This window comes from Cariama cristata, unplaced genomic scaffold (genome assembly GCF_000690535.1).
Source record: "Cariama cristata isolate BGI_N322 unplaced genomic scaffold, ASM69053v1 Scaffold46372, whole genome shotgun sequence".
NCBI classification, from domain to species: domain Eukaryota; kingdom Metazoa; phylum Chordata; class Aves; order Cariamiformes; family Cariamidae; genus Cariama; species Cariama cristata.
In genome coordinates, this window is record NW_009606376.1 from 1 (window position 1) to 21,945 (window position 21,945).

A 21,945-nucleotide genomic window follows, 5' to 3' on the forward strand; every position below is an offset into this window, starting at 1 on the left:
CGGCCAGCCAGTTTTTCACCCAGCGAAGAATTAAGTATGTGGGCCGTAATTGTTACTCATTTTATGAATCTACTTCTAAAAATTTTTATTTGAAACAATTTATATAAAAAGATTCCTACATCTTTTATTCTGCAAGGATTCAAATACATACTTAAATTACAGTGGGACCAAATGAGTGCTTTCATAAAAATACATGGTTTTTCAAAACTGGGTCTTTATGTAAATATAAATAGAGAGAGAGATATTGCAGTTATATTTTTACACTTCTAGAAAAACACTTCATGATTACTATAAAAGGGTCATCTATAGAATAATTTCTCAGCATACTGGCAGATGACTTGTTTCTATAATTATTCTTAGTTTTCGCAAGCCAGTCTAGTAACAAAATTCAAAGCTTTTTCTACAAAAGGAAGACTCTTTGCATATGTGTGAGCGTGTGCACGAGTGTTTCTATTTTCTCTGCAGAAAACTGAGTTGTAAGAAGCTGATGTGCTTTGACCATTCACTTGCTGTTACAGAACTTATTTTCCTGCTTAGTTTCATTCAAAAGACCTCAGAAATTCTTCCCACAGTCCATGAACTTGCACATATTCTAAGTAATTTAAAATCAAAATCATACATCTGCATCTATTAAAAAAAATTATCTATGAAAGCTGAACTAACATGCTAGAATTTCTAGGAATATAGTAGTTCCTTCTTGAAGCTGTTCAGTCAGAAAATAACAGGCACAATCTCAAAATTTTATTCTGAAATGTAAATCCTAAAAATCATTTATGTTTTCTGAGTTCAAGCAGTGTCTACAATGCACCTTACATTACATAGACTTTTTTTTTTTTTTTTTCTCTTCAGGAAATGCTTGATATCATGAAAGCAATATATGATATGATGGGGAAATGCACCTATCCTGTTCTCAAGGAGGATGCGCCTAGACAACATGTGGAAACATTTTTCCAGGTGGGTCGCGTAACATAGGAGCCAAAAAGACTGCTCTGTTAGCAGGTATGGAAAGACCTTCATTGTTGTAACAGTTTTGCATATCCTATCAATTTTGTAATCCTTTTTCTTCTCTGTGTTTCCATCCCAAGTTTCTCAGATCTACTCATGACACCTTGTTTTTTCAACAATAAGCTCCTTAAGCTTATTCTGGTGTATCACTTACTACATCTTTACAGAATTCCAGCCTGCTCGTTCCTAGGCTGATGTATAACTGAAACAAATAATAAAAAGAACTTGTTTTACACAGGATTTCAGGAGGATAAACATATATTCTTATTCTTTCTGAGCAGAAAATGGACAAAAACAAAGATGGAGTAGTTACCATAGATGAATTCATTGAGAGCTGCCAGAAAGTAAGTACTCAGTGATAAGTACTGAACCTGTGTCTTCTGGCTAATGTTATCATAGCGCTACATAGACTTCTGGAGTGACGCTGATGGTAATCCTAATACCAGAAACAATATGTTCCCTAGGTAGAATACGTATGTACACCATTACACAAAAACATTAAAAAATGTAAATAAATTTGTGACCTGAATCTGTAGAAAAGATTTTATATACAAGCTGTCATTGCCTATTAGACAACTACGTCTGTATCCCCTCTCTCTTTAACAGTGTTTTGTTTGTACTTGTTAGCAAAAAGTTGCTTCACATTCAGCTGAATATTTACTTATATCTTCTGCCCATGCTGGGGAACACATTCCTGTTACAATTGGCATACAGTCACAGCAATAATAATAATTATATTTCTTGAAAATCTATCATGTATAGGAGTGTTTCTCAAACAGCGAGTCATGACCTGCTGGAGGCCTTAAAAAAGGAGAGTGCAAGGAGCTTGCGAAGCATTGGATAGCAGGAATTAACAGCAGACAAGTTTTCTCAAGGCAAGGGAGTGAGGACTGATTGTGATGATCAGTTGCAGGTGTTTACACTACCCAGGTGGCTCTTAATTTCCTTCCACTGCTGAAAGCAGCTCATTGCCTCTAGAGCCAGGAATGAGAATAAACTTCTGCAGCAAGAACTGCAGCCTGTTTTCACTCCTCTGCCCTTCAGAAAGCGACTTGCTTTCAGATCAGGAGATGATATGAGGAAAGATAAGTGGCATTTTCAGAAATTTAAATAACTAATGTTAATTTGTTGGTTAAAAATGCAAGAAAAAGAAACATGATATAGTAAAAAATAATGATGATATGTCTTTGTCATAACAGGTTGTTATGTACTGTAAAGTGTCACATTAGACCTAGTGACAAGATAGGCTTGATTACCTTATGCAAACTGATGTGGAAAATAAGCCCAGTGCTATTTGTTACAGTGGGAAATATAAGGAATCATAGTAGTGTTCTACCGATATTTTGTCCAGGCTGACTCTGATTAATATGAAGCTGACATAGACCACCAATATAGCCTGTGTGTATTGCTTCTTATTTCCTATACCAAGAAGAGAGCAGTAGGCAAGAGACAAGAGAGAACAAGACTAGCAAGATAAATGCAGTTAGTGAATGATAGATTTTTAACTATTTGGAATTGGGAAAGCTGAACAGGAAACAGCAAAGATGCTTTAGAATTGGTCTATTTTTATATGCACCTGTAGTTTTCCTTGAGGTTGCTCTCATGAGCACAGTGACCTAGTAAGTGATTCTCTTTGATTTTAATCCACTGATTTGGGGGGATGAAAGACAGACAACAGCTCTTCTAACTGTGGCTATTCTGTATATCCTTAGCAATAGGTATTGGGTAGTCTCTTATCTGTTGGCAGCACTCTATTGAATTGACTGTGGTTCTAGCTTGTCAGTCTTGTTCATTACGAAGGAAAGGCATTTGCTCTGCTAAAGCTGAGTGATCATCAGAAACGGAGATGGGATTCATTTCCCAGCTGAGGTCTGCAGAGTTCTGGAAGTTAAATGACACATTAATCTGGATATGACAGCAATTATGGTGATGGGCTGAGTGATTAATTTACGAAGAAAATTAGTACCTTCAGTAAGGAATTGCCTACTCTCCTTTTCCAATGTAATTCACAATTTATCACATCTGTTAGATTTCTTATTTACCTCTTCTGAGAATTCAGAATACATGTGAGAGAGATGCTCTCTAAACTGCTACATGACAGAGATACCATTCTCATCATGCCACTTACCTCACCTTCACTTGCTTTTAACTTCAAAGATGGCAATGTATTTTGATACAAAAAGCATCTCACTGCCTACATTTTTGTCTCTCTACCTACTAAGACCTGTTCTTCTATTAAGATCTCTGAGCTGCAGTGTGTAATTCATGTTTATATCACGATTTCATTTCAGAAATGAGATTTGGGGTTAGGATTCAATCCAAGACCAAGAAACTTGATTCAGGAGTTAACGTGGCTTCAGCCTTTTCAGGATTACATTTTTTACAAAAGACAGTAGTGGCTGCTTCCTTTTAAAACACAGCTGTAGGAAAAGCTTTTTTTAATACCCTAATAGGTACAAGACCGATCTAAAAAGGTAAGGTTCAGGTTCCTTTCTTTCCTCAGCATGCGGTGAGTCGCATCACTCCAGGAGTAAGGTGTCTCATGTTTCATGAGCATTTAACAATGCCAAAAGCAAAATTAAATGATCCTGTGAGCCTTCCTTTAGTAAATCTGCCTGTGTTTTAGACCTGCCATGCATTTTTTTATGTTTTCCATATGTTCTGCTGTTATGGAAAAACAGTGGTTATCATTACTGCCCTTCATTCAGTATCTCTTTTCCAAGCTGTAAAGTACTCATTTATTCAGGTTTTCCTCCTAGGGAAACCTGTCCACGCCGTTAATCACCCTTGGGCCTCTCTCTAGACCACTGCTAGTTCTATTACCCTTCGCTTACCAAAATCAGGACATTCAGGGCAGGGGCACAGCACACCCGCTGCTCCCTAGGATTTGACAGGTATGGTGGCTTCCTCATCTACGAACCCTCCTTTGGCATTAAGGCTCATATTAGAGCCCATCTGCTCAAAACCTTCCCTGCCAGTTTGCCTAACAAATGACTACCTCAGACCTTGGAATGGGAATGCCTGTTGATGAATATGGCAGCCAGAGCTGCATCTGGTGCATGTGAAAATATGCTAAAGGCATACAGAGGATACGCTTGTCAGTTCTAGCTCAAGCTGTGAGACTAGCATGAAAATAGTGCCAGGAGACAAGCACTACAAGAAACCCTAAACCAAACGCCAAAGCTCAGATGCCATCCAGTCTGAATCTTAAAATGGACTAGAAGCCTGTTCTGACAGAGAAAGGCTGCAGGAGTCTTTTCTTTGAATGATATCTCAGGCAAGAGCTGCCAGCCTCTGAGAACTGCCATTCCTCTACTTTTGAGTTGGAAGCCAGATTAGTGGGTCTTAGAAGTACATCCCTTTTAGTGATGTTTTGTGATAACTAAGGAAAGCATTGCATGCTTACCTTAAGAGCAAGAATCAACACAGCAAAGCATATTTGAATATAGAGGCTCCACTTCAGGTTCCTGGGACAGGTTCTTGAGATTTTTTTTTTTGTAGCACCAAGAACATCTGATGTGTTCTTAACCACTCATACACACGTGTGCCTTTTTTAAAATCACCTCCTTGTGCAGAGTACTGGTTTGGCACAACTATCAATGCAGTAGCCCTGTACAGCCTGAGGTGTACAGCAAGTTCAAGACTCTTAATTCAGACTCCCAATGCAAAGAATGGCTGGTCCATTCAGTAAGTGTTAAGAATTTACTTAGGGAATTACAGAGCATTCAGGCTTCGAGCATGGTCTTCTCTGGTCACTGTGTATAAGGACCTATCTTTGCTCAAGGTTAAGTGAGGACAGCAAAGGTGCTTCCCCTCAACCTCCTTCTGTCTTGGACAGGGAACATGTATGACCTGGTTTCTCTGCCCTCCCTACCCCATATACCCATGCCTGAATGCCAGTCTGCCATCCAGCCTCCAGGACTCTCCCTTCTCCCACAGGAGAAACAGCCTATCCTGCCCTATGTATGCTGGACTGAGTCCCAGAAAGTGGCTGCTGTCTGTCCTGTTTTCTCTAAGTTACCAAATAGCAGAGATAGGTCTTGGGAGAGTAGTGTGGTTAACTCTAGGGCTAGGTGCTACCCAGTTCCTCACCTGCCTCCTTTCACTGCTTGGTGCTGGTGGAAAATGGTCTGACTTGGGCATTGCTTCATATCTACAGCAGCATCATGAAGAACAGAGGCAAAGGACTAAGGCATGCATGGTGCACAGGTGAATGTCAGGGTGAATGACTTAAAGGTCCTTCTGATAATGATAAAAAGGCTTCTGGGACAGGTATTTTCTGCACAAGTAACCCAATCCATACACAAAGCTGATGCTCTGGGCTAGCCTGAAAACAACAAAGGAGCCATCTCAAACTTCAGTAAGAAAAACTTCAAAGGTGGCTTGAAGTTAGATCAGATCTGGCAAAGCTCATTCATCCAGGTTTTGTGCTTCATATGGACTACGCTTCGTATGAACTAACACCTCCTAATGTCTCGAGTTAGGAATCATTAAATAAATCTATTATGAAAAATTGTTTAGAAAAATGTACTGAAAAAAAGAGGCAAATGAGAAAGATACTACTTGCCAAAGAATTCTAATGCAAGCACTTGTTTTGGTTTTTTTTTTTTTTTAAGATGTAAAAAAAAGCTACTAAAAGTTACCATGTTCCAAATATTATGAGAAGCTTGTATTTTCTTCTGAAGAGTCTTCCCATTTGACTGACTAAAGGAGGAGCATTGGAAGTCTTCTGTATAGAAACAGCAAACTTCAGAAATACGAAGCTGATTTTAGAAAACTACTAGTTTCATTAGTAATGATACATATATTATAAAATTGGTAGGAAGTGTCAAAACAATTTCTAAATTAAGAGCATGTTGTTTGCTTTGCACATTTGCTGAGCTTAGTTGCCAATGTATATACAAAAACATTTGTAAATAATTAAATGACAAATGATTCCAGTTAAACCAAACTTTAACATTACATTAATTGGTGATCTTCAATAGTATATTGATGTTTCAAAAAAATGCAGTGGGAAAAAGTTAGTTTATTTTAATTTCCAGTAATTTAATACAGTAAATTTCCTATACAAAGTAAGCATTAATCTACGTATCTTTTTGAAATTCCATATGATTACTTTCATAAGTTAATGAGCACAAAATAGTGTGCAGATCATTTCTTACAGCAACATCACTTAAGATGACATACGGAATCAAAGATGAAAAACTCCACTGTGCATGTTTCATAACATTAATTAAGAGAACTACTCAGACCTGTCATTTTCTAAAAAGCAAATCACCCACTAGACTGAACAGTGAATAATTTAACTGAAAATTGATACTGAGCATGTGTTATATGAACATTAATGTACAGAAGGCCTATATACCTATCCGTCACATATATCCTTTCTAAAAAGTGGGGGTTTTATGCACTGCTTTCGTGAAACTTCCTAAAATACTCTATCAAATTCAGTCTTTTTATTCACCAGAATTAAAGATGGCTAGATTATCTCTCAAGAAAGTACTAAAGGGTGTGCATTCAGATTAAAAAAAAGAGGATCGTTACAGTGGAGATCAGCAAATGCTAAATGAGTATGTAATATACTCTTGTGTATATATAGTGTATTGTGCAAGCAACTGTTGATCTGGAAGAGCCACCAAATATGGGCTACTACAAGTAAACTCTTTCTTCTATACACTGAAAGGTAAATCTTACCAAAAAAATTATTTCATCCTGACTGCTGTGCTGAGAGTTATTTACTGACAAAAACTGGAGTAGAGAGTGATGAATCAGTAAATGTTACGCGTAACTTGAAAGTCAAAGGTTTTGTTACGTACCTAATACAAAGCAACTGGAAAGCAGAAGTAGCATTGAAAAGCGATCAACATCTTTCAATGTGAACACACAGAAAATCTGAGCTGAGGAGTCAGAGAGTGTTGCAGTGATAGTTGCAGAGCTGACTCTTCGGTTCATGCAAAGATGCACACTTAAATCCACTGTATTTTGGAGCCATCCCTAGCTATGCAATAGGATGCCCTAAAATTGCAAAAAGCCTCCAGTGTACGATACACAGGACTAGCAATCTCAAGTACAGATTCACACTTCAGATACAACAACTGTTCCTTGAGTATTTCTTGTCTATATGTATTTTGTTAGACTGGATATAAACTTATAACCTCCGCAATATGGCAGACTAAATTTTCTTAATGTGCTTTTGTATTCTTGACAGAATAGTTTTGGTTTAATTAATATATACAAAAACCTACGTAGAGCCATTAACAGCCTTTTTCTGCTAACAGTTTCTCCAAACAAGCTGAAAAATAATGTTGTCATTAACTAAAATACAGTTAGTTCTACCCAATTTCACTATCGATATTGGTCAGCTACATTTGTAATGGTGTATGATTTTGTTTTTTTTGTTGTCTTTTTTTACAGGATGAGAATATAATGCGATCCATGCAGCTCTTTGAAAATGTGATTTAACGAAGACGTTAGGTCTGCAACTAATGGACAAATACGAGCTATTCTGCAACATTATCTAAAAGATGGATTTCCCACTTTATCATAAATAAAATTACTCAGCTTTACACTGAGACATGTATTATGCAAATAAATTTTTTATTATAAGCTTTTCCCAACAAAAAAAACTTTCTAAATTATACAATTTAGCACTTCAACAGTGGCTACTTAGTTAACAAGGTTGTTCTGAAAAGTCAGGTTTTTAGTCCAAACCCAGACAAAATAAGACATGACATCATGCAGCTTTATTATCATTCCAACCTCTAGATAAAATAGATACTATCACAAAGAGATTAAATAAATACTCTTAGTTTTGCTACTTGTTTGTACTGGATTAAGCTCCAGGTGTTCAAGTATATTTCCTAAATCTTAGCTTCTAATTTATACAGAGGCATTACTATGTATTTTCTTTTCACATTTGTATGGTGTAGTCCTCCTTTTTTGAATAATACCTTGAGTTAAAGTGCTATAATCAATCCACAATGCACATCTTGCTGCAATTGCCTTCCACCTTTGAATTGCTTTTCTTTTCAAAAAAAAACCCCAAACCTAATAAAATAGATAACTTGAGAGGAAGAATTGTTATAGAACAAAAAAATAAATTGCTTCTAGGTAGATTTACTCCCTAACAAATACGAGTAAGTGTCTATCAATCACACTTACCTAGTAAATCTGCATTTAATTTATCATGACATGAATATCAGGAGTCCTACATACTGTATTTCTAATTCTTCTTGGATATGTCCGCAAAGTTCTTTGCTTAAAATTAAGGATCTTCTGACTTCTAATTTTCATGAAGAAACCTTAACTGGATTCTAACACTAACTTCAATGAAGAAAAAGGCATGAACTTCTTTTGAAACTTCCATCCCACTTCAGTGGTATATAGTAACATCTACTAATAATGACTGCTAGATACGCTAACATCTGTTTCAGCTTTTTGTAATATCTTTAATTATGAGACAGAATCAGGAAAAAATTGGAAACTTCAGCTACATCATATTATCTATATGTGATAAGTGTATTACATTTTTTAGGATCATTTCTTCATTAAGATTGGAGCTACCTTAATTCTGAACCTAGAAAGATTTTTCTAAAAAAGTATGTACCTAAAATATAATACTGCCCTGCCCACCCGTGTAATTTTTAAGATATATAGTCCACAGAGTTTACGCCAATACTTCAAAACACGTGAAATGCTATCAGAGATAGGCCAGTCTTCATTGTGACATTGCTGCAGAAAATGTGAAAGGGGATTAATGAAGTAGAAAGCATGTTGCAAGCACTCTTTTGCAAAAATAAATCAGGTATCTATTCTGGTGTAGAGATGGGATGTTAGAGGCATGTTGAAGGCTGCTCTGCTATCACCAGTGTAGGATAAGAGTAGTACAATACATGTACACCTGAAATCTGCTGTAGTGTGTTTGTGTAAACTAAATGTGCACATTTTGTAAAAAAATAAATAATAAAGTAAACATGAAGAAAAACAAGCAGCACGATCGATTTTTTGAGTTGTTCAACAAATACTTGTAGTTCTTCAAATTAAACATTTTTGCCAACAAAATTAATGTATTTTTTAAAAAAGCTTAAATACATAGATCTTGACTTAGCACAGTCCTAAAGTAAATTTGATTTAGTCAAGCAGTGGTAACTTTCCAAAAATTCTGAAATTGCTTTCACATTACAGAGTTTTTTTAATATGCTATGTAACAGCATCTTCTGACAACAACAACAAAAAAACCCTTCCAACTTTAAATTCCAGAATTGAATTTTCCTCAGGGGAAAAAGTTCTATGACAAATTTTGTTGCTTCAGTCAGCTCTCCCTCAGAGAGTAACTCAAATACACGTAACAACATGAACCCTGAACAGTATTTACTACAGACCTGTTAGGAATTACTTTGCAATCAAGTTCAAATACATTCATGGACAAATGCTGCACTCTATGAGGCTTGACAGCCAAGTAAGCTGGCTTCTGCAATCTTTATATTGTCTTTAACTGATATTTTTTTCATAGCTTCCATGTTCAGAGGTTTATTAGCTTGTCTGGAGCTGAATTCACAAGCTAGTCCCAAGCATATCTGTGGCATTACAGAATTCCATGCAAAGGGAGCATGGTGTAACTACTCCAAAGTTGCCTCCCACATCTAGCTCACATTCAGTAGGCCCAAAGCTAACTGGAACTAATTAGTCGAGCAAAACCTAAGCTGTGGCTCTATGGAGCAACCTGATGCCTCTGCACTGTATTCTCCAGAGCCTCTCGAGCTTCTCAAAACAATGTGCTGAGGATGCACTGAGCATGTTCAGTTTTGCACCATATGCTGTTTAGTGTGTTCAGCTTTATACCTTTAAAAGCTGACTCTCAAGAAGTCTAGATGAATTCTCATAGTTCTACATCTAACCCAGTAAGCCCTGATGAACCCAAACTGCATCCATCTGTGCCTGTCACACAAAATAACCTGTTTCAAAAGCGGGTATACATATGTAATTTAACACCAAGTTAGTTTCTATTTAAGTTATTACAAATAAATTGTTTTGCATCACACAAATGTACAAAACATATTAAGCACTCCAGATATATTAAAGGAAATTGTAATTTACAACAAAACAAGAATCAATATTTACTTTGCTCTTGAAATAATAGCCAGTTAGTCAATGTCATTGTAGGCACAATGCACATGCAAATAGCAGCCAGTACAGAGAGAATTATTTTAAATAGTCTTCCATAATTATATATTCACAAACTGATAGGACTTTTCCCATTCTCCATCATGCTGAAGAACTGTGATTCTTTTAAGAGAATATATCATACCCCAAACAAGTGTCAGTGATGTTCACAGCTAGTTTCTTTCCAAACTTCACCTTACGGTACAAATCACTATGGTTTTCTTGTTCAAGAGGAGATAGAACAATAAGTTGGAATTTTAGATTTGATGATAGCCACAGTTGCCTGTTGATGGAAATAAAACAAATTCAAACAAAACAAGGAGCACTAGCACTACATATAAGAGTAGTCATATAGTCTCTATAAATTGTATAATTCACAACTTTTACTTAGTTATCCCTGTTTTTTTATCGAACAGTAAAAAAATAAAAAGTTAGTATTTGCTGAGAAATTTACTGTCAAAAGGGCTGAAGATAATGAACCGAAAAAAATGGAGCATTGGGATAACTAATGCTGGCAAGTAAACATCCAAGAGAAGAGCTATGTAAAAACTCATACCTAAAACTGGGCAGACATAAGAATTAGAGGTTAACGATTCACTAGATTAGTTACATTATCTAGACCTAAATTTTCAGAACATCAAGATGAGATGTAATTTTCCTTTTCTTGTCTCACTACATATGAATAAGAAAACTCTCATGCTTCATCATTTGTCATGATGTTTTTCAAGTCTGTAATACGAACACTGCTACTGCCCCTAAATGAGTATGACCACACACACACACAAAAAGTGGTGTCTACTGATTAAGGCACACAAGCTCAGAACTGGTAGACCTATATTTATGGTCTCTGTTCTTTAGGTTATTCCTATTCTTTACCAATGACCATTTAATATAATACATGCAAATGTTCATAGGTCAAGAAAGCAAGTATTTTCTCTTCTAGATGATTATCCAAGCCAATATTCCCTTCACTTTTTCTTCTCTCCTCCTTTCTGCACTATTTACAGCACAACAGAAAATGGCAATGGAATGTTCAGCAGAAGAATACTCTGCCATCTATTATTTAAAGCATTTTTTTTATTTATAACAATTGCAGATCTAACCTCTGGGTTAACCAGGGTGCACTGGAATATGCGTATCCGATTTCCTCAGTAAGTGATCTAAACAATAAGCTATTAGTGGGAATGGGCAGGCATTATCAGTAACAGCAAAAAGTATCTTCTAGCAAGAGTAAATCTCGTTGAGAAAAGTATTTAGTCTCAGAAAAAGGAACATGAAGACTTCATCCCAGGCATAGTGAAGCAAGACACATTCAGCCTGAGTTAGATGTCAATACTCCAGAAGTGGCCAGAAGCTATTTACTAGTTGACATTTGGTGAATTCCTAGATCACTCTTCATAGGCATCTAGCCTACCCTAACGTCTGTACAAGAAGCTCACATGCTTTATGCTGCATAAGCATCTATTTATTAAGTGCTGCAATGTCTAACTTGGAGTAAGGACTTATATTCAGCATCCTGCATCTTACCCCACGCAACTAACCCATTTGTCACACCAGTTCAAACCCTGCAAAAAAATTTAGACTTTCTAGAGAAACGAAGAACTTTCAAGAAATAACAGCAAGTATCTCATTTAACCACTAAGTCTGCATAAGCTTCCCACCAAGGACAATAAAATGTTCCAACCAAATATCATGGGTAGGGATCCACATGGATGCACACTTGCTCCCAAAAAGAGATCTCCTGAATGGGGCTTGGTGCGCTGTGCTGTAAGAATCCAGCCATGTAGCTTCTTATACAGGTATGGATCCCTTGAAATATTTTACTGACACATACTCTTGTATTTCCTGCTCAGAGATTAAAACAACGGAGAATACAAATGAAAAGTGCGAGATGAAAAAAATGGGAGACAGCAAAACCTAACTGGCAGAATATGTATTACCGAGAGTAGATTGAATGTAATTTCTATTACCACTCAATACATCAGACTAAAACAACTATTTTACTATAGACTGGAACACAACTCTGCTGATTGCCACAGTGCAAAATCCTGTGGTTTATGTAATATGAATAGTTGTGACATGTAAAAATAAGCAGTTCCAGAATGAGGTTCTTAATCTGAAAGCCAAAGATGGAAGCTGTTTTGGGAAAATTGCATTCAAATGTGCAGATTACAAAATAATCATCTGATCAACTCACCTTTCCACCATATTGCTCCAACTTTTGTAAAGCAACAGTAATTTTTTCTCTGAATTTCTTGCCCATTAATCTCCTTGAAAGCTATTGGAAAAGTAAAATAAAAGGTTTGTTGCATAATATAGTACAATATATGCAAAGAGGCCAATATAATTCTATTTTATTACTTTATTTCATCTTTGGAAAATTAAAGCCGAAAAGAAACATCACTTTATAAACTTGTAACTGATGTCAAAGTGTTGAACTGAGTGAAGGCAAAAAGGAATAAAATGTTAACTGATGAGAAATGTAAATTCAAAGAAAGCTCAACTGTTTTAGCCAAAAAAATACTTAATTTTTTTTCTTTTAGCAAACAAATTTTAAAGAGGTATCAACCTTAAAAAAAAAAAAAAAAGGTCATTCTTATAGTGCCATCCACATGAAGTTAATGCATTTTTCCCATGCACTGAAAGAGATTATTACAGTGGAAATACTTTTTAAAAAACTACTGCAATTTCTCTCTTCTGCATTGGGTGTCTAAAAGGTCCTTTTATTTTGCTGTGAAAGTCACTTTGGAAGCAGGCTAAATGAAACCATGAAAAGCCTGTCTGACAGAGGAAGGATGTCTACAGAATGACTCGGTATAAAACTACTTTCCATAATCCAACTCTTATTTAATGAAAACTTCCTTGTGCAGAATTGCCATCTAAAAGAAGTGGGAATGTTTTGTTATGTTAATTTATTGAACAGATATGTTAACAGATTTGTTAAAATATTCACACTTAAAATGCAAAACTCGTTTTGCAACAAACAAACTTCCCTTCAAAATGCAGCATCTATTTCACCTCAGGCTTGAAGCTGGATCTTTTTCAAATCGTAGAGACAACACTTCCATAATTCTCCAATTTACGTTAACTACAGTTTTTGGACCTTGCTAGAACTTTATAAGTCACCATATTATTAAAGAATTATGGACTTATACAGAGGAATATATGAAGTACTGCTTTTCATGGAATTGCTGAGTCCTCCACTGTATCTCTGCAGATATTACAGTAAACATCAATAAAGTACCATAAAAATACAGATGACTTTTTACTACAGCATTAAAAACTCACATTTGTGAGTAGATGCTTAAGATGATCATTAAGAGATGGGCCAACAACAGCACTGAGTTGAACTAAAGCATCCAACCCCCTTCCGAATACTTCATCATCTGAATGGGCCTTCAGAGGCAGGGGAAAAGAAAATCCTGTCAGTAATATTCAGACAAATGCACAAGTTCTTCAAAACTGCAATCTCTACATTATGATTTTATATAGTATTTTTAAAAATTAAAACTACTGTGCAACTGCTAATTGTTATAATATTACAAGTTCAGAAATACAAGTACAATATGACTGAATATTAGTATCTAGAGGTAACATTTAAAAACAGAAGTACATTTTTAAAGTAGAAAACAAAAGTATCCACAAAATGTCAGTGAAACTCTTGCATTTCTTCTGAGACAAGGAAACCAATAATTTATTATTGACAAAATAAAAAATTTGGCAAGCAAAACAGTTTACTACACCAACAATTTCAGTGCTTCACAGCATATTAGAAAGAACCCTTCAAATGCAAATATGTTGAAATTGGGAGACAAAATTTTAGTTTCAAATGTAATGAATTGAGGGTAATTTTTGTGTAATTCATAAAAATAATTGTCTTTGTTGGAGAAACACAGGAGTCAATGACTTTCTGGCTCAATTAATTTAGTCTCCTGCCAACTATAGCTTTGTCACCTGCCAGCAATTATCAGGCTCTTATGTATTTCTAGGGTGCTTTGTCATCTTTATTACTCCCATAGGAAATTTATCCTATACTTGAACCAATGGTTTAGTTATCTCACTCTTCCTTTAGCAGAGAAATTGATTCAAAACGATTTGTTTTGTTCTTATGCTAATACTGACCTTTATTTAAACAGTTATTTTTCCATTCTGATCTTTGGGACCCGAACCTTTTGGTTTTTTTAACTAGAAGTCATCAACTGCTTGTATAGTAGAAGGTTTAACAAGACTTTATACCAAAACAGTGCAACAATGAATATTATCAGATGAATAACAGTAATTGGAAGAAGACACAAGAATAATTTTTCTAACTTTGTCTTCCAAACTAAACCAAAGATACTGATAACACAGAGTTCTGATCTTCTATTACAACTCTGATCTGAGATCACAAAGAATTTTCAAACTTTCAGCTACCTCTATAAAACCAGAACTGAAACACAGCTAGATTGAAGGACAGCAAGTAGCTGAAGCAGAAAAGGGCTCTGAAGAATATGAAAAAGATCCAATAAAGATTACCTTTGAGGCCAATACTTTTACCTCACTTTATTTTCTGAAGGAGTAGAAAAGTTAAAAACATTTTAAAAATTAAGAATATGACCTCGAACATCTTAACTGTATTCTTCTCTTTTCCTCATTGACATATTCTGTTTTATTTTTGTAGTATGTTTTGAATTTTTAAATGTAACAGATGAGTATTTATTCCTGCATCTCCATTTTACTTCACCTCAATTATTTTTTTTTTGCTTGTCATTATGAGGATATATAAACCCACCACCAATACATATATTTATTTCTGCTTACATTCAGATCTTTAATAGAACATTTCCACAGAATTTGCCCATAACTACTGTCATACAGCTATACAAGGAGTTGCCCATCTGCATTTACAATTAAAGACTTATTTAGTCAATTAATCCAAGGCAGGGTTAACATGAGAAAAAGAAACTATTCCCATCCCAAAAGCCGAAACCAAAAGCCCATGCTATTGATTGATCACATTAATATTTTCCATGTAGTCCTCATCAGCACCAAAAAAAAAAAAAAAATCAAAGTCATTAAAATCTCTGCATGTACAGTAAGACATACCAATGTAGCCTTTAACACAGGAATTAGACGAGGCAACAAGGGAATTGCTTTTTCAGTAGCACCTTCAACCATAAGTAATTCTTTAAAACCCTCCTTTGAAACAAATGTATAGGGATGTTTTGTCTCTCTTAGACCCTGTTGCAAATATAAAACATGTTTGTTTAATAGTGAGCCTTCTTTTAAACAAAAACACATTTAAAAAGTTCCATATAGCAGCAAGATACTGTTTAGATTTTGTTACCTCAGTTCAAAACATGAAGTACACTAACTCCACCATGTGGAGCCATTGAGTACAACTCTGCTTACAGAATATTATTAACTTTTCTTTTGGAACATTGAATATTAAAACTTGCATTATGAATACTACCAATTCAAACAATATTTGTACTTCATTCCTTTTAATCTAACTATCCAACGTAATTTTTCAACAAGGCTATGAACAAGAATAGGCTATATTTCTAAATGGTTTTTGTACCCCGAAGGAAAAAAAAATAGAAGGTGAACTATGGAAGGAAAGACACCCCCCACCAGACACAGCCTGCTGCAATACCAGAACCTTGTAGGTGGTACAAATATACACTTCTAGTGAAGACCTGACTGGCTGAACTCGAAGATTTAAAGCCCTATGGCAGAAGTCTTTCTTTCCATAATAGGAGCTCTACGTTACTTTAGGAATTGACAGCTTTGTTTAATCTTTAAAAAAAAAAAACAAAACCAAAACCAAACACAGACCAAAAAGCCACCTCTAGATTATGCACTTTATTCCATCTACCACACTGGATTCAACATTTATTTAGATGCCTGAAACATATTTGGTGACAAATGTCACAGATGATACTGAAAAAACAGAAGCCTGAACATAATGTATAGTATTTCTCTTTCACTTATTTACAGGATTCTATTTCTACTATATTAGGAGAAATATTAAGGAGAGCACTCACTTCAATAGGTAGGCATTATATACAAAAAGAATAAAACCAATTTTGTTTACAAAAGAACCTGCAAAGACACAAATGGATTGAAGTATGTCATTCAACAGTTGGGAATCTGAGATGCAGTCTCATATTTGGCCAGTACCTTGAAGATTAAATAGCTCTGCCAAGCTCTCCCAAAATGCTCTAACTAAGGAACTACAAATGGCAATGTTATTGACCATCTTCGTTCACAAGATCCTCACAAATGTTTTTTTCATATTTCCCTCATAAGTGAGTCTAAGTTAACTAGCTTATCTTGTTACAAAATGCCATTTGCAATTAGGAAATTCTGTATCCTTAACTTTGCAAGAAAATTGAGTTTACCTCTGCCAATGTTAAAAGAAGAGGATCAAAGGGAACAGTTTCAGGAAGGCATTCCCATTGCAGTCTGTGCTTTACAGAGCCATGCACTAACCTATACAAAGAATAAAGTTTTAACAAATTAACATATAATAATATATAATTTATCATATAATAATACATAATTTATTGCTAACACCATTCACTTTAAATAAATCACCAGTTAGTTTGCAATATTACTATAATGTTATATACACCATTTCAATACATACTGCTTTCCTTAGTGAAATGTATAATGGTATTTAACAGTGCAATTATTATAATCCCCCAATATGGTAGTTTTCAAAATTTCTGTTCCCAATCATGTAAAAATCAGAAAATAAAAGTTATAAAAATTATAGATGCCTCTCATACTGACACAGAAGATGCTCCCTTTGCAAAGTTACTTTTTTTGATAAATACCAAGATACATTTTCCTCAAATAACAATTGGTAAGGGAAATCAGTTGAAACTGAAAGAAAATCATATTGGAAATCACCAGTTACTCCTAAGATATAGATAAACGCTATGTATTAATGATTATTTTATACATGTATATGCATGTATTAATAATTACTTAATTTTTTATTAAGTAATTCTGCACCCACTTGACAAAACACTAAGGTGCATATTGTCTAGAGAAATACATAATAGAAAAAAGTAACTCCAAATACCACAAACTATTACTTACAAGTAGTTTTGTTAACATCTGATACTGCTGACAACTACAGAATTGGAATATTCAAGAAAATGTTGTCATACTTCAGATGAAAAAAGACTGCAAGATGTCTCCCTGATAAAATGGCACTAATTTTATTATCTTTGTTAGCAGGGAGAAGCAAACACCATTACCTGAAGTAATCATCTTCTTTCATAAAAGATGTTTAGCAAACCAAATCTGTAAATACTCACCTATTCTTTAAAAATGCAGCTTCAATATTAACACAGCATAAAGAAAGATCCAAAAGAAGACAATTTCAAAGACATGGAAAATTGCCTTCTGCTTTGAAAAAGAGTTAAGTATCAGAAATCTTTCCAGAAATTAATGGAATCAAACAGCCTAACTAAAAGATTAAATATGAATAGATGTATTTCACTCTATGTAATTCTACCTAACCAAAATATATTTAATAAAAAAATAAACAAAACCAACACACCTGCACGGAATGCCACCTTTACTGTATATAGCAGCAAATGGAGTAGGTGATCGAGAATAAGCACCAAACTGTGAGGACAGAAAAAAAAAAAAAGTGCATAATTTATTCATAACAGTAATGTTTGATAACTATTATGAATATGTTAAAAGTGCAGTTTACCAAAAAAAGAATTTAGTAATAGGATTCTACAACTAATCAAAAACAGAATTGCAGCTACGGTGGAAAACATATATTTGGTACATTTATCAGAAAACTGCTTTTCAGAATTGTCTGTCTAGGAAGTTGTGAAAATGAATAAATAATGTAGAATCAGTGCTCTCTTGACGGAATACCCTTATTTTTCTATTTTCTCTTGCAAATCTTAACACTGAAGTCCTACACGTTCTCTCCTTAACAGATTAAGGATGCTCTTATTGTTGTATGATATTATTTATTAGCATGATCATTCAATGCTGCTTCCCAGATTAACCACCTTATCACAAAGCATATAGCAGGAAATACCATGAAATCTTAATTTTTATCTTTCACATGTTTGAACCTACATTAACATTGTTAAAATTGTGTGCATGATTTGACAACTTCTTGGCTTAATTAAGTCAAGGAAGGGACCTTCAGAGGTCATCTAGTCCAACCCCCCTGCAGTGAGCAGGGACATCTCCAACATGGAAAGTATTCAGCTTCTGTTTATGGCAAACTAATACCTCACCAAAGTACTCCCGCATTTAGCTCATTTTCCAAAAAGTTTGTGACATTACTAATTGTTTGCCCGATGGTGAGCTATAACTCACCCACTCAAAGCTAGTTCTTCAGGCGCAGGACTTCCATGAAATAAACAACTCTTTTCCTCAGTCTTCTCCTGAGAGCCAAGATTTTTCCCAAAGTACTACACATTCACAGTACTTGGGAGTTTCAAGCAACACTCACTAGCAATTAATTTGCTAGATTTTATGAGGTACTGATGATCTTCAAGATGCTACCTGATTCTTGGTTTCGTTGCATAAGTGAGATCGGTTCCTCTAAAGCAGCAGGTGCTAAAATTTATAACTATACCAAAAAAAATCCAAGCCCTTTTAACTCTTTGCTCTAAATCTCTTTTTAGGGCAAAAGTACATAGAAAATAAAAAAGTTACCATCCAAGCCACATCCAAAACCCCTTTTTGAAAAAAAGTAATAAACACGTTACAGCTCAGGCATTTGAGCTTAGAAATTAGGGAATATATAGTTAATAACAATAGTTTAAATTTACAAAACAGGACCAGAAGAAATACTTGGCCGGCACGTATTTCATAAGGTAAGGAAATTTCTTCCAACAAGAGATATGTTTTAAACAAACAAACAGAAAATCCACCACCTATACATACCGGATCAATAGTTTTAGGATTCAGCTTGTCACTAGGCTTTGGCTGTGGTTTAACTGCAGGTTCTGGAGAACATGGCAAAGGAGAAGATGTCTTGCTTTTCTGTACTGCAGTCTTTGGTTTTGTTCGGATGCCTGATGACATTCTTAGAACATTGTTTCCTAGAATAGAAGAAGATTAAAAACATAACATAATTTTCATTCCTATATGACAGAATATCAAGGGTTAGAATCCCCAGGTCCAAAAACTGACATGAACAATCAATCAAGAAAATCTGAATAAGTGTACTAGAAAAGAAATGCTTATTCTTATGTATCCTACGCAGTGCATGGGATAATTTTGACAACGTTGTCACTCCATCTTTCAAATGCACACATTTCCTAACCCTGTGCTGCTCCCCTTTACTTTGTACTTTGAGACCTGCAGCAAAAGTGAAATTAGCTACAGTCTGCCTTTAAAGTAGCCTACAGAAATCTGAGCAGCATTATGGTGCTCAGCAGAACAGCCCAGAGTGAAAGAGGTTATCCAGGTGCAGTTACAGCAGAAGACAGTAACGATTTGAGGAATGGCCAGGATGAAGGACTGAGCAGAAGAGCAAGTAGATTCAGGACATAAAAAACAAAGCAGAATCAACAAGAGAACGGAATTGTAAAGCAGCAAAGAAAGAATACAGAAAACTATTTCCAATTCCAGTAAGAAGAAAGTATTTTGTTAAAAAGAATTCAAAAATAACTTTCTGTATACATCCTTAAATACTGATTTAGATACACATCTCTTCTAAATGTTAATGCACCAGTTACTATATATGTATGTAATTGGCTTAAAATGTCCCTAATGAAAATAACAGTCTACTGCCTATTTAACATACTGAGCCTGACACTATGATGAATAATAGAAATTATTCCTGGGAAAAGGCAGGTTTTCAAATGTTCATAAAATGACAAAGTATGAAAACGCTAGTTTTGAATATTATTAATATTCAGTAATTTATGCTGTAGTGTACTCTGGATGGAGAAAACAATTTAGGAAATAAGAAATTACATTCTTTTAGTAAACAAGAAATGACACTATACAGAAATTAAAAAAACAGAAAGTCAGTTAAATAATACAATTAAACAAACACGGCCACAAGGATGAGCAGGGTGCTTGCCATCCAGCCATCACCTTTCACAAGTTGATGATACTTGTTTTTGTCAACATGATTAAATTCCCAATACTGAGATCAGGATGAACTAGAAAGGCAGATTTTATTTTTTTTTTTGCCATGCTACTTCCATGCCCTCAGCTCTATAAGCCACCTGCCCTAACCTCTGCCAGAATCTTTTACGTGCAGTCCTTGTTTAGCTTGTTCATTCTAATTCTTCCCTCCAAACAGAACTTCCAGTCAGGTACTTTTGCCATTATCTAAATTACTAAATTTTTAGGATTATTTCTGCTTCTGGTAAGAAGTTACAAGGTCCCAGCACTTGTGTAGACATGCTATGTCCCTATGACTTGTAGAAAGAATTAAACGTGGTGCCTAACTTTTACTGAATGTTGAGAAACAACTTATAATAATGATTACCAAATTAGCTAAAATACAAATACAAAACAAAACTAAAATTGAAAGTTTAAATCAATACTTCTTGACTGATGATTTAATCAGAACTAGTGATTTAAATCAGTTCACCCAGTGTACATCTTGTTTTCTCTTTCCTACCGTTTTCAGAATACAGCCTGTCTCCAGTGACAGTCTTTTTAAAAGAAGAACTAACATACCACAATTGGACAATTAAGTCTCTTCAGAACACACAAAAACTTACATGACACTTATGGGAACTATTCTGTTTGTAAAATGCAAATCATTAAAACTAGAAATAATTTGAAGCCCCAAAAGACAAACAAAACCACAGAAGATTTACTGATTTTGTAAGTGCCAGCTTATTATCACAAAACTCTAATCACATTAGAGTTAGCAAACACATGTTTAACCATCAGAAAAATAAGAATCAAAATGGTTTTATACTATAAAAACACCAGGTAAGTTCTTGACATTAGCACTATATATCACAAAATACTGTGATCAGTGTCAACCTTTGAAATGTCCCATTGCTCATAATGTGAACAGTCATCTTGCTGATAATAACATACATATTTTCCTCAGAAAAGTATTCAGAAGTAATTCAGATGTATTTAATTTTTTTTTTTTTCAAGAAGTAATCAAGACACATGCTAAGGACTTTACTAAGGTTTTAACTAATGACAAAATCTAGATGCATTTGAAAAGTCACTGGTTGTATCACCAGAGAAAATAAACAATAAAAGGTGTGACAAGAGGCATGAACAATGTTAGCCCGTTGGGACTAGTGAAAGTAGGAGTAAAGGACAGTGACAACTGTTTTGTAAAAACATAACTGAGATAACATGCCTATGTATTGGCAGAGGAGGAGGTAGCAGAGAGTGGAAAAAGGACTTTTCATACGGAGGTCTGTCTTCAGGGCAAGATGAAAGTTCTTGCGTAGTCAGGAGCTGGGAGACTCACAGGCATTTGCAGAGAGATCAGACAGCAGAAGTACAGTTGTGAATCAAAAAAGTGACATACATGGTTTGATACAGAAGTGAGCCATCCTACTGGCAGACGACAGACTTCAAGTAAAGGACAGAAATCCTTAAATAGAAATAGAAAAAGCACCTTTAAAAGGCATCTTTCGAAAGAGGAAAAGTGCAGCCTGGAGTTTGGGTTCTAGGACTCACTTAAGAAAGGCAGAATGAAAGTAAGTAGGATTTTAACGGTGGGGTTGCTCCCTTACCCTGGTGACTGTCAACTCTCCGGAGTGCAGCTGGGGCAGAGAAAGAAAGAGATAAGGGGCACCAAGCACCGTAACC

At 35.1% G+C, this 21,945-nt stretch overlaps 1 protein-coding gene and 1 long non-coding RNA gene across 2 annotated transcripts; one reads left to right on the top strand and one right to left on the bottom strand.

Annotated features, from left to right (window-relative positions):
* Positions 1–847: 847 nt before the first annotated feature.
* On the top strand, positions 848–7,585 carry LOC104158607. Its single transcript, XR_696423.1, has 3 exons — positions 848–954; positions 1,287–1,349; positions 7,420–7,585. It is a non-coding gene; the product is annotated as an uncharacterized LOC104158607 (long non-coding RNA).
* Positions 7,586–10,393: 2,808 nt separating this feature from the next.
* Positions 10,394–21,909, bottom strand: PACRGL (PARK2 co-regulated-like; the record flags this gene model as incomplete). Its single annotated transcript, XM_009696305.1, has 8 exons — positions 10,394–10,450; positions 12,365–12,445; positions 13,456–13,563; positions 15,253–15,387; positions 16,551–16,641; positions 17,723–17,790; positions 19,084–19,214; positions 21,870–21,909. Coding segments are annotated over 8 exons (711 nt in total), but the record flags the coding sequence as incomplete, so codon positions are not given.
* Positions 21,910–21,945: the final 36 nt, after the last annotated feature.